Source organism: Bubalus kerabau, chromosome 16, assembly GCF_029407905.1.
Source record: "Bubalus kerabau isolate K-KA32 ecotype Philippines breed swamp buffalo chromosome 16, PCC_UOA_SB_1v2, whole genome shotgun sequence".
Lineage (NCBI taxonomy): Eukaryota > Metazoa > Chordata > Mammalia > Artiodactyla > Bovidae > Bubalus > Bubalus kerabau.
In genome coordinates this window covers 41,167,519-41,180,347 of record NC_073639.1, presented here as the reverse complement: position 1 = coordinate 41,180,347, position 12,829 = coordinate 41,167,519, and the positions used below count along the sequence as shown (strand labels likewise).

The 12,829-nt window shown below is 35.9% G+C and overlaps 1 protein-coding gene across 3 annotated transcripts in view; it reads right to left on the bottom strand.

Moving 5' to 3' along the window:
• The window catches only part of FSTL5 (follistatin like 5), an 881,431-nt gene that overhangs the window by 106,984 nt on the left and 761,618 nt on the right, over positions 1-12,829 (bottom strand). For all 3 annotated transcript variants that reach the window (XM_055550064.1, XM_055550065.1, XM_055550066.1), the window contains one exon: positions 8,446-8,564. In XM_055550064.1, coding sequence (XP_055406039.1) covers positions 8,446-8,564 — 119 coding nt within the window. The remainder of the gene's footprint in view (positions 1-8,445; positions 8,565-12,829) is intronic.

Sequence of the window (12,829 nt, the reverse complement as noted above, 5' to 3'; positions counted from 1 at the left end):
AAAATGTGCTCTTAGGTGTATACAGTGAATCCTTATCCCTCATATAAAAAATGTGATGGCAATACATTGAGACACGTACATAATTCTGATCACATCCAAATAACTTGGCTGGTTCTTATTAGTAATCTCTCGAAGATTTAGTATGTTATTTTAGATAAAATTACTTGACCCAATTAATATGCTAGCGAACTCCATTGAAATACTGTTGAACAATTTACATGCTTCCCACGACTGTCCCCTAATGTTAGGCTTGCATACTTCAAGTGCATTAGAGGCACAATGTGAGAATTTCGTGAGTGTGATTTTTAATGAAAGATTAGAAGGCCTCTTTAAATCCAAGGCTTCAAAGACCAATTTCATAAATTTATTTCTTTTAAAATCTACAGCGTTGGAGCCTATTCTACAGAGTGAAGTAAGCCAGAAAGAAAAACACCGATACAGTATACTAACGCATATATATGGAATTTAGAAAGATGGTAACAATAACCCTGTGTACGAGACAGCAAAAGAGACACTGATGTATAGAACAGTCTTATGGACTCTGTGAGACAGGGAGAGGGTGGGAAGATTTGGGAGAATGGCATTGAAACATGTAAAATATCATGTATGAAACGAGTTGCCAGTCCAGGTTCGATGCACGATACTGGATGCTTGGGGCTGGTGCACTGGGACGACCCAGAGGGATGGAATGGGGAGGGGGGAGGGAGGAGGGTTCAGGATGGGGAACACATGTATACCTGTGGTGGATTCATTTTGATATTTGGCAAAACTAATACAGTTATGTAAAGTTTAAAAATAAAATAAAATTAAAAAAAAAAAGAAAACAAACAAACAAACAAAAAAAAAATCTACAGCGTTATCTTCTAAGAAATAGTTAGAGGTAGTTTACATTACTCTATTTAGGTAGCCTTTGCAGGATACTATTGTAATCGCAAAGGATGAAAGCTTAAATTTTTATCATTTTATAACTCTTTGTAAATTAAGCCATGTTTGAATAGAAACCCACTGAGAACAGAATAAGTGGGGAAACATTTCGATTACCTTTCTGAAATATACAAGTGGTATTGAATTCAAAGGTTTGCTCAATGGCTTCATGGGGAAATGGATTGTGTGCATGGTGTAAAGGACCTGATGTTTTAACAATTATTTTTGTGGACAGAATTTGAAGAGGTAATAATTGGATTAGAAACAGAAGGAGATGCTGGGAAGGGAACTGAGAAAAGCCCTGAAGTCTGAGCTGCTTTTAGAGAGGGGAACACCAGCAGAGAGAGAAACATGGACATAGCAAAGAGAGATCTGTTTTCCCATTTCTAGTATCAGTTTCAATTTCTTGATTCCTGAGTTTTCTGCACACTATGGACAAACTGTCCCTATGTACAAGCTCCATTCTAATAGGGTGCTAATCATACTATTTATAAATACAAGGCAATTTTCTTGTGTGGAAATTCTAAACCTAGATAATAGACATTTTACATCAGACTTTCTGCAGAAAATATGTTCCCCTAGACTTAAAGTTGCATCAAAACCAGGACTAGAATCTTCACATTCCAAAATATAAGACCCATGCACAATGAGGACCTGCACCACCACAGGCTTCCCTGGAGGCTCAGATGGTAAAGAATTTGCCTGCAATGCAGAAGACCCAGGTTCCAACTCTGGGTTGGGAAGATCCCCTGGAGAAGGGAATGGCTATCCACTCCAGTCTTCTTGCCTGGGAAATCAGACAAGCCTGGCAAGCTACAGTTCATGGGGCCGCAAAAAGTTGAACATGACTAAGCAACTAACACACACACACACACACATGCATGATAAGATACATGTGATTTTCTTTCAAGCTCTTTTAGTCTCCAGAAAATAATAAATAATACCATGGTATATATAGAGAACAGCAGCTGAGTGAACTGAAGGAAAAAAAAAGTGTTGAAATTAAAAGAGTTGTAGACATGTAGATATGTTGACAAAATACTTGAAAGTCAGAAGACTGAAAAAGTTGGTAACCTTGGAAAAGCTTGTCATCCCTGAACCTGTAATTGAAACATTTTTCCAAATCCATTTCAGTTTGAGTTCTGAAGTTACAAGTCTGGGATAGAATTCTATTTGCTTGAAGTTCACACTTATTGCTGGTGACAAGAGGAAACTACATATACAACTAGGATAAATATAACCAGAATCCTATCTAGTTAGGCTACATCTCCAAAAAAAAGGAAAAAGGAGAGATGAAAGTATAAATAAAAGAACGTTCTATGAATCTTCAACCAACTCACTATCAAAAGATGAAATCTGATGCAATCTAACATTGCACCAAAATCGAATTTTTATTTAGAGCAAGCAAGCAGCATCTTCTAAGAGATTTCATCAAGAATTCTATACTCTAAATATTTCAGTTTTAATCTAAATGTTACTGGTCAATGAGTTATATTGGGGATTGCACTGCTCTTCTCTTAGTATCAATAATGACTTTGAAAAATATTATATCTATGTTTAATCTTTTTGTATGTGTGTGTGTGGGAGAAATGATTCCAAAAGCCTCATTTGCTCTACTCACACTCAAGAGATTTATCTCCTAAAATCCAGAAGAACTAGATTTTTTTCTATATTAACACTCTAACCTATTTTGGACAGAGCATCTGCACAATATCTTTTGACTGTGTGATTCTGAATTAATAGACCCATGAGATTGATTGCATGTGTGTGTGCTAAGTCAATTTATTCATGTCCAGACTCTTTATGAGACATGAACCTGCCTGGCTCCTCTGTCCATGGGATTCTCCAGTAAAAACACTGGAGTGAGTTGCATGCTCTCCTCCAGGGAATCTTCCTCACCCAGAGGTCGAACCCATATCTCTTATGTCACCTCCACTGGCAGGTAGATTCTTTACAGCTAGTGCCACTCGGGAAGCCCAGAGATTATGTTTACCCTGAAACAATTCAATGATCATTAATTTTATGAAACATTTTTCACAAACACTTTAAAAGAGGAATGGTGTTTTGTGGGAATTGTAAAGTAAGGAGAAATAGTAGGTTGAAGAGAGAATAGATGTGTACAACTTTAAACTCAGACAATGCATAAAGAATGAAGAGTCTACGGCTATACCCAATGGGGGTTTCAATAAATGCACTTCATAAATGATATTTGATTACCTGCCATGTGTAAGGCAGGTACTGAAGTACCTGTATTCCCAAGTACACTGGAAATAAAAACTTTAATCAAAGCCTTGACTAATGGAGACAGTAAGATGCGGTGGATTGTATTCTCTGTCAGCTAGGCTATGGCTAGGCTATGTTGCCCAGTTTTTAGGTCAACAACTAATCTGATAGAGCATGGATAAACAACAGAGTCTCACTTATGACACAGGGAGCTATATTCAGTATCTGGTGATAAACCATAATGGAAAAGAATACATATATATATATATATATATATATATATATGTATAAGTGAATCACTTTGCTGTACAACAGAAACTGATATAATAGGATAGATCAACTATATGTGAATAAAATAATAAAAAGAACTAGTCTGGTGTCTCTGTGAAAGTGTTATGGATGTGATTAACATTTAAAATTAGTTGGTTGTATATAGACCTAAGATAGATCATTCCCCCTACTATGTGTTTGGACCTCATCCAATCAGTTGAAGGCCTTCAGATTTAAGATTGAGGTTTCCCACAGAAAAAAAAAAAGCCTGACTTATGGCTTCCACATAGAAATATGCTTGAGTTTCTAGTCTGGCTACAGATGTCAGACTCAAGACTCCGATATTGACTAGTATCAACAGTCTGCTGACTCAATCTATGGTTTTTGGAGTCCATGATGAATATCAACTCATCTTTGAATTTCCTGCTGCCTGGTTGGCCCTACAAATTTGACACACATACCACTCCACCAACCATTATCAGAGCCATTTCCTTAAAATTAGAATATGGAGCCAAAGTTAGTGATAGAGAGATATAAATCCAGATCTAATATTAATTCTACTAATTAATATTAAATCTGATATTAATTCTGTTTTTTTTTTCTGTAGAAAATATTCTTTTGGCCTCAGTTCAGTTCAGTTCAGTCGCTCAGTCATGTTCTACTCTGTAACCCCATGAATTGCAGCACGCCAGGCCTCCCTGTCCATCACCAACACCCGGAGTTTACTCAAACTCATATCCATCGAGTTGGTGATGCGACCCAGCCATCTCATCCTCTGTGGTTCCCTTCTCCTCCTGCCCCCAATCCCTCCCAGCATTAAAGTCTTTCCCAATGAGTCAACTCTTGGCATGAGGTGGCCAAAGTACTGGAGTTTCAGCATCAGCATCAGTCCTTCCAATGAACACCCAGGACTGATCTCCTTTAGGATGGACTGGTTGGATCTCCTTGCAGTCCAAGGGACTCTCAAGAGTCTTCTCCAACACCACAGCTCAAAAGCATCAGTTCTTCAGAGCTCAGCTTTCTTCACAGTCCAACTCTCACATCCATACATGACCACAGGAAAAACCATAGCCTTGACTAGAAGGACCTTTGTTGGCAAAGTAATGTCTCTGCTTTTGAATATGCTATCTAGGTTGGTCATAACTTTCCTTCCAAGGAGTAAGCGTCTTTTAATTTCATGGCTGCAGTCACCATCTGCAGTGATTTTGGAGCCCCCAAAAATAAAGTCTGATACTGTTTCCACTGTTTCCCCATCTATTTCCCATGAAGTGATGGGACCAGATGCTGTGATCTTTGTTTTCTGAATGTGGAGCTTTAAGCCGACTTTTTCACTCTCCACTTTCACTTTCATCAAGAGGCTTTTTAGTTCCTCTTCACTTTCTGCCATAGGGGTGGTGTCATCTGCGTATCTGAGGTTATTGATATTTCTCTTGTCAATCTTGATTCCAGCTTGTGCCTCTTCCAGCCCAGCGTTTCTCATGATGTACTTTGGATATAAGTTAAATAAGCAGGGTGACAATATACAGCCTTGACGTACTCCTTTTCCTATTTAGAACCAGTCTGTTGTTCCATGTCCAGTTCTAAGTTGTGCTTCTTGACCCGCATACAGGTTTCTCAAGAGGCAGGTCAGGTGGTCTGGTATTCCTATCTCTTTTGGCATAAGATCCACAAATTTTCTCATGAAATTAGTTTATAGTTAGACATGTAAATCTACTATAAAGTGACACCAGATAGCTTTCATCCTCTAAAATTAACATCTTCTTGTATTTAAGCAGAAAACAAAATAGATTCACATAAGAAGCAATTATTTAATTTAGCATTTATTCTCAGAGCATAACACCATCAATTTTTCTTTTTTCTATTTTTGTATGCTTGTGTATCATGAATGTCTCTGTATACATATTCCAACTATTTAAACTCTTATCACTTAAAGGAATAACAAAATAAAGCAATGTGAAATAAAAGTTTATCTGCTCTAGCCTTTATTTTACATATATTGATTATAATAATTTCATAAGAAAGTTCTCCTTTTTTGGTATAAGCAAAAATCCCTATATTCTGTATTTGAAAATTATAAACAGGATGTAATTTTAGCCCATTCTCCATTCTCCATATTATTCTTAGTGCTTTACCAAATATATTGGTTAGTTAAAAATATATTTGTATTTTAATTTCAATATTCAAATATCAGGAATGTCATCTATTTAAACACACTATTTGATAGTTTCTTCTAAAAAATACAAATCTAACTTTTCCTACTTGTTTTGCTTGCTTTTCCATTAGCATGTAGAAATTTTGTAAATGTTTGTTTTAAATAAGATAGGAACACTTACTTTCTGTCCTTATATCTTTTTGTTTCACAATAGGTATTTCTAGCATTAATCCCATATGTACAATGACTGTAAGATTTCCAGGGGCTGTGATTTGAAAATTCTGAAGCCATCAGTTAGTACATATAATCCATTATCCCTGATTTGTCATTGGCGGTGTATACAGTGGACGTGGATTCTCAGGCTGAAGGATGCTAGCTAAGGCTGTCATCACTGATGTCTGGTTTCCATCACCTCTTCAATTTTTATCTTTCTTATAGAAAAATATACATTGTGTGTGTGTGTGTGTGTGTATGTGTGTGTGTGTGTGTGTGTTATTTATAGGTGCCTCAGAAGGTAAAGAATCTACCTGCAATGCAGGAGACCCAGGTTCGATCCCTGGGTTGGAAAGATACCCTAGAGAAGGAAATGGTAACCCACTGCAGTATTCTTGCCTGACAAATTCCACAGACAGAGGAGCCTGGTGGGCTACGTCCATGGGTTGCAAAGAGTAGGACATGACTGAGCAACTAACATATCACTTTCACTATTTCATACACACACTTATATACATACAGAGAGAGAGATACAAAATTCTATATGCTTTCTACTTCAGTTGTTTTTGAAGGAAGTCTAAGTATCCAGAAAGGCTTAAAAGAGATACATTCAGTTAAATAAACTTTACATCCCTACTGTCCAGATATGTCACAAAATTATAAAAACAATTTTTCCTTGCTTTTTTCAGCTTTAGATTCCAAATAGTTAGCTACAACTGCTAATTCTGTTGGAATCTGAGAGAAACACTCCTTTGTAAAATGACTTTGTTTGGATTTAAATTATCATTTAGATGCCAAGTTTCTGATATCTGTCTGTAGACCAGATTTATCATTCATACTGTTTTTTAAAATAGCTTTTATTGGAGTATAGTTGATTTATAATGCTATGTTTGTTTCTGCTGTACAGTTGAATATATGCATATATACATATGTATATATGTATATATATAGACACACACATACATACACTCTGTTTTAGATTCTTTTCGCATATAGATCATTACAGAGAATAGAGTTCCCTGTGCTATACAGTAGGTTCTTCTTACATAATGTTTTTATAAAATTATAAATGTGCTATAAAATTGAGTGAATTGCTTTCTCAGAAACAAATATTTAGTATTTTTATATGTTTTTATTTACATACATGCACAACTTATTCAAAATACATTTAGTCAGTATTGATTTGATGTGATTATAAAACTAAAGTGCATGTACAATTTCAAATGTTTTCATACTTGTTAAACTATTGATTAACAAAAATGGTGATGATTCTATTTATTAATTTAGCCTATAAATGAAATATTTTTAAATCAAAAAGTAGTTGTATTTGTTTGAAATATTCATACACATATTGAGTTAAATTGTTTGCTTTCTTTAAAATAGGACACATTAGGTCATTTTGTCCTATAGTGTCTGAAGAGGTGGTGGCCTAACTTATCTCACTGTCAAATATTTTTTCCTTTTCATCCTAGGATATGGCCTTAAGGTGTAAATCATTGTTTCCATAAATTAACATATGACAACACTGGCTACTAGTAGACTGGAAACAGGAGTTGAAAATAAAGTATCTAAACCAGGGCATTAATATATATATTTGCTCACATCTTAAGACCATGTGAACCTTAAAATAGGGGTTCAAGAGAGGGTTGCATTCTTAGGTCCACCAATATTTTATTTTTGTGTGACTGAACACAGAGGTAATGCAGGTACCTTCAGTATTACATATTCTGGTGTACAAACATATATTTATGTGGAGATATATATATATATATATATATATATATATATATATATATATCTCCATGGGACTTCAGTGGTAAAGAATCTGCCTGCCAAGCAGGGGTTGCAGGTTTGATCCCTGAGTCAGAAAGATCCCCTAGAGAAGGAAACGGCAACCCACTCCAGTATTATTGTCTGGGAAATTCCATGGACAGAGGAGCCTGGTGGGCTATATAGTCCATGGGGTAGCAAAAGAGTTGGACTTAAAAAAAAAAAAAAAGAGTTGGACTTGACTTAGCAACTAAGCAATAACAACAGAATATATAACCATAGCAGTATAAACATACTTTTTTATTACCTTGTACAAAAGTATATTCCCTAATATGTAAAATCAATGCCCATTTAGTCAGATATTCTTTTATTTTCTGAATGCTGTGCCAAAATTTTACACAAAACAATTATTTCTGTGAAAGGTAAGGTACAGATAGATATCAATAAATAAAGGAATCGATTTTTTCCATCTAAATCTAAGTTATTCATTCCATTGTGAGCTCATGAAAAATAAGAAAAACTAAAGGGAATTCACATTTATAAAGCAGCTAATATACCCCTAATTTCATCGGATTATTTACAGTTTATTTTCTTTTACTGTGTAACCATTGCCCGTCAAAATGAAAGACATTGTAAATTAAACAGGCAGCATGTTCATTTTTGGTATTCAACTTTAGTGCTTTAATTTTGATTACAAACAAGCAATTAAGAATACACAATATATTATTTTCCTCTTCAAATATAAAACCTGAATAGAATAATAAGTAATATCATAGCTTTAATATGGTCCTCCCCCAATGTCTCATATATGTATAGATTTCATTGTATTTCCAAAATACAATTCTACTTAAAATTGCTGCATAAAACTATAAAGGAATCTTTTAAACACTTGCCTGAAATCCAAGGAGCTTTTCACTCGGCTTAATGTGCCTTTGAAATTCACATTCTATGGGTTGTATCACTTTGATTCCATCTTCATAAAAAACATAGAACATGTTCCCAATTCCCAGACCTTAGAAATAAAAACACATTCAAAAGTTCAAAATAAAATTATCAGAAACCTTTATGAGCAAAACTTAGTGTCTGTCATATTGCTGGTGGGAGATCAATTTGTGAAGTCATGTAATGTTAATAAAGCAAACCATCTGAGACCTTTACCAAATGTCCAAGTAAATCTGTGATTTTATGCAGAAATTCCACTTCTTCTCCCTAATCTGTACATCAGTGCTTTTTTTGTAAGTCAACAAAAGTTTCAGATATTTTACACTAATTATAAATAGAAATTGTGAACCCTTTGATTGTGTACACAGATTATTTCTGCTACCTTCCCACTTAATTTAGGTGTTCATTAAGATATAAAAGTATGTTCTGAAGAATCATGTTTATCCAATGTCTTATTCGAGTTCCCTAGGCAAAATAAACTGTCATCCTTTGCAGGAATTTAGAAACAAATTCTTTTTGTTCTAGAAACAGAAAGACCAAGTCCTCTAGATTTTGGAGAATATGTATTGAATATTTTCCAAAAATAATATTTGTAAATGTAATCCCACTAGAGGTCTTACATGTCAGTTTTCATAATGATAAATTTTGGGGGTGGTTTCTCCACTTTAAAACTTGAATTAATATAAGGTCTCACAAAAATCTCATTTAAATCATACTATTAATTTTTTTCACACTGCAGGTTTGGGTTTGTGACATCTTAGAAATCCACCTCACTTGCATTATAAACCCACTCCTCATGGGTGCAGGATGCTACAGATCAGACACCTGAAATGCCCATGGGGATTAATGGAGGCATGCACATGGGGACTTGTCACCTCTGACTGCACACCTCTTCTCTTGGTTTCCTTTGCTTCTGCCTTGTTCTGGACATGTTCCAACATGTCCAGACTAAGAGCATGTAGTCCTTCCTTTCCTGACCCTCTCCTGATTATCTCATCCAGGTATACCAGTTTGCAAACCATATTTATTTAGTTTAATTCTACCACACATAATCCAGTGAGAGCATATGCCCTTTAATAGTTAAGCAATTATATTGAAACCTTGGTAGTTTGAAAATCCAAATTGCTTAAAATGTTTAACATCTGAAAACATTTTTAATTTTTATTTCGATTGACAATACTTACAAAGTCTATGAAATCAAGACTGAGGATCACAAGTATTTGATTTGCAAAACAATAAAATTATTTAACTTAAGCTGTATTTTCTTTTATTAAATATGTTTCTATCTAACTTAAAATGTCACCAGTTCTGCCTATTTGATCTGTGCCCATCTATTCCTATGATTAAGAGGAAAATGTATTCAATCAGAATTATAACTTTATTGGTATTTATACATAATGAGTCTGAGTGAACTCCGGGAGTTGGTGATGGACAGGGAGGCCTGGCGTGCTGTGATTCATGGGGTCACAAAGAGTCGGACACGACTGAGCGACTGAACTGAACTGAACTGATACATAATGAAATTATTTCTAACTAATAATGCATATCCATTTTAAGATTTTGACAAATCTTACTGTTTTAGAAATATTTTACCATTCTTATATTTTAATACATGTTTTCTTTATCAGTTAACTGTGCATTTTAATTCCAGAATGCACAACGTTACAATGAGATGTTCCTGAACAGTAGCAGGAGTGGCAAGGACTAAATTTAAGTTGTTTTTCATGAAATAAAATTTAAGACTTGTCAGCTGTTATCCATAATTACAGCTCTGCATACAGAAACATCAATTCTATACCCAAAGGTATAAAAAACTCGGTTTTTATGCAAAAAAAAAAAATTTGTATCAATAAGCTTTGTATAAACATGGATAGATGGTTGATGTTTGCTACCTATTAGTGACTTGCAAATTAACATGACTGGGCATTGAAACTTAGGAGCACACCAAGCTGCGATGTAGTGTCTGATTTTCACTTGTGTCAGTTACTTTGTTTGATGATGATTACAAAGCACATAACATTTTTTAATGAACTTGACGCTACCCTCCTTTAGCTGCTGCACAATTCTGCTCCACGGTCAGCAATTTGAATGTGTTTGAATATTACAACTACTCCAAGTCCAGACTGTTTGGAAAGTTTCTTGAAGCATCTTCTGTCCTTTCTCCTATGGATGCTTTCAATATTATATATATATTTACTATATTCTGTTCATAGGGCAGTCAGTGAGATTTCACTGTACTTTTGCACAGATTAAATTTCTGGGAGTTATTTTCCTCTGAAAACCTGCTTAATCCATCCAAATCACTTTCAACACTGAAAGTGTATTTTCTTACTTTGTAAAATATGAGTTACACATCAGCATTTTTACAGAGTATAAACTACTTTCCAAGTTACAAGTTATTGAGAAATACAGATAACTTTAAGCAAGGTGCATTTTACTGTTTTTGGTAGGAATATAACTCCTTAGTGCTTATGAAATAGTGCCAACAAAATATCATGTACAAATATGTTAAAATGATAATATAAAAGAACTAGATATCAGTCACTCTGCTAGGAAATAAAACTTTATCCTCGGAGCTGTTGATGAATTCCTTTCTTCCCCACCTAAACAAGGTATATTTTGCCATTTATTTTCTTGCTAGACATATCTTATTCATCAATTATCCTTTAGATTTTAGCAGAAGAGTTTATAATCTGAATATATGATGATGTATCATTCTAAATTTGCTACTATAATATTATAATTTATTTTGAATATGCTTCTGCTGCTGCTGCTGCTGCTAAGTCTCATCAGTTGTGTCCAACTCTGTGTGATCCCATAGACGGCAGCCCACCAGGCTCCCCCATCCCAGGGATTCTCCAGGCAAGAACACTGGAGTGGGTTGCCATTTCCTTCTCCAATGCATGAAAGTGAAAAGGGAAAGTGAAGTCACTCAGTCATGTCCGACTCTTCGTGACCCCATGGATTGCAGCCTAGCAGGCTCCTCCATCCATGGGATTTTCCAGGCAAGAGTTCTGGAGTGGGGTGCCATCGCCTTCTCCGTCTAAATTTGCTACTACAATATTATAATTTATTTTGAATATGCTGCTGCTACTGCTAAATCGCTTCAGTCTTGTCTGACTCTGTGTGACCCCATAGACAGCAGCCCACCAGGTTCCCCCATCCTAGGGATTCTCCAGGCAAGAACACTGGAGTGGGTTGCCATTTCCTTCTCCAATGCATGAAAGTGAAAAGTGAAAGTGAAGTCGCTCAGTCGTGTCCGACTCTTTGCGACCCCCTGGACTGCAGCCTACCAGGCTCCTCTGTCCATGGGATTTTCCAGGCAAGAGTACTGGAGTGGGGTGCCATTACCTGCTCCGAATATGCTATGTACAGAATAATACAAATTACCTGATGCTGAGGATCTTGGTAACTGAAGACACATGCTGATTTTTACATTAGGGGTATTCATTAGCTTTATTTGTATAAGAAGCAATAATGTACCTGTTAGGGGAAGCACACTGAAACCGCCCACCCTGGCCAGGCACCATAGTAACCATTTGCATGAGTTGTTTTACAACAGGAAGTCCTGCTAAGGAACACAGAACTAATAAGCCACCACCAATTGGAAGAGTTTGGAAAAGGTCAAAAGGAGACACCACATGTCTGACCACCTCCCAGAATCCTACTCTCTGGCATCCATCTTGGCTGAACAAGGCGTGCACCACTGGGAAGGACTCTGAGTTAGAATGATTGGCCAAAGACAACCCGGAAACTAATCCCATCACCATAAAACTGGAGACTGCGAGCCACGTGGCAGAGCTGTTCTCCTGGGTTCCCTTACCATACTGCTCTCCACCCGGTTGCCCTTTCCCAATAAAATCTCTTGCTTTGTCAGCGTATGTGTCTCCGCGGACAATTCATTTCTGAGTGTTAGACAAGAGCCCAGTTTGGGGCCCTGGAAAGGGTCCCCCTTCCTAAAACATACCTGTGTATGTTCAGTATAACTATGTCATATAACATATTTCCATGTTCTAACTGTTTAAAAGTTGTTTTTTGTTTTTTGTTTTTTTTTTGGTATGAGAGACTGTTAACAGAGATAAATCCTATTCTCGATTCAGATAGCTCAGAGGTAAACCATAGCTATAGAACTTTCTGTTATATCATGCGGAAGTTATTTACTATGTAACTTCTGTGTTGTAATTGTAAGAAGTAAATAAGATGGAGAAAGGAAAACATGTAGCCGAGTGACTTGAACTCTTACTATGAGCTCAAGAAATACTGAATTGTCCCTATTTTTATGATTGACATTATCTCTTTGAAACATCATTGGGGGAAAATGGTGAAATGGCATAT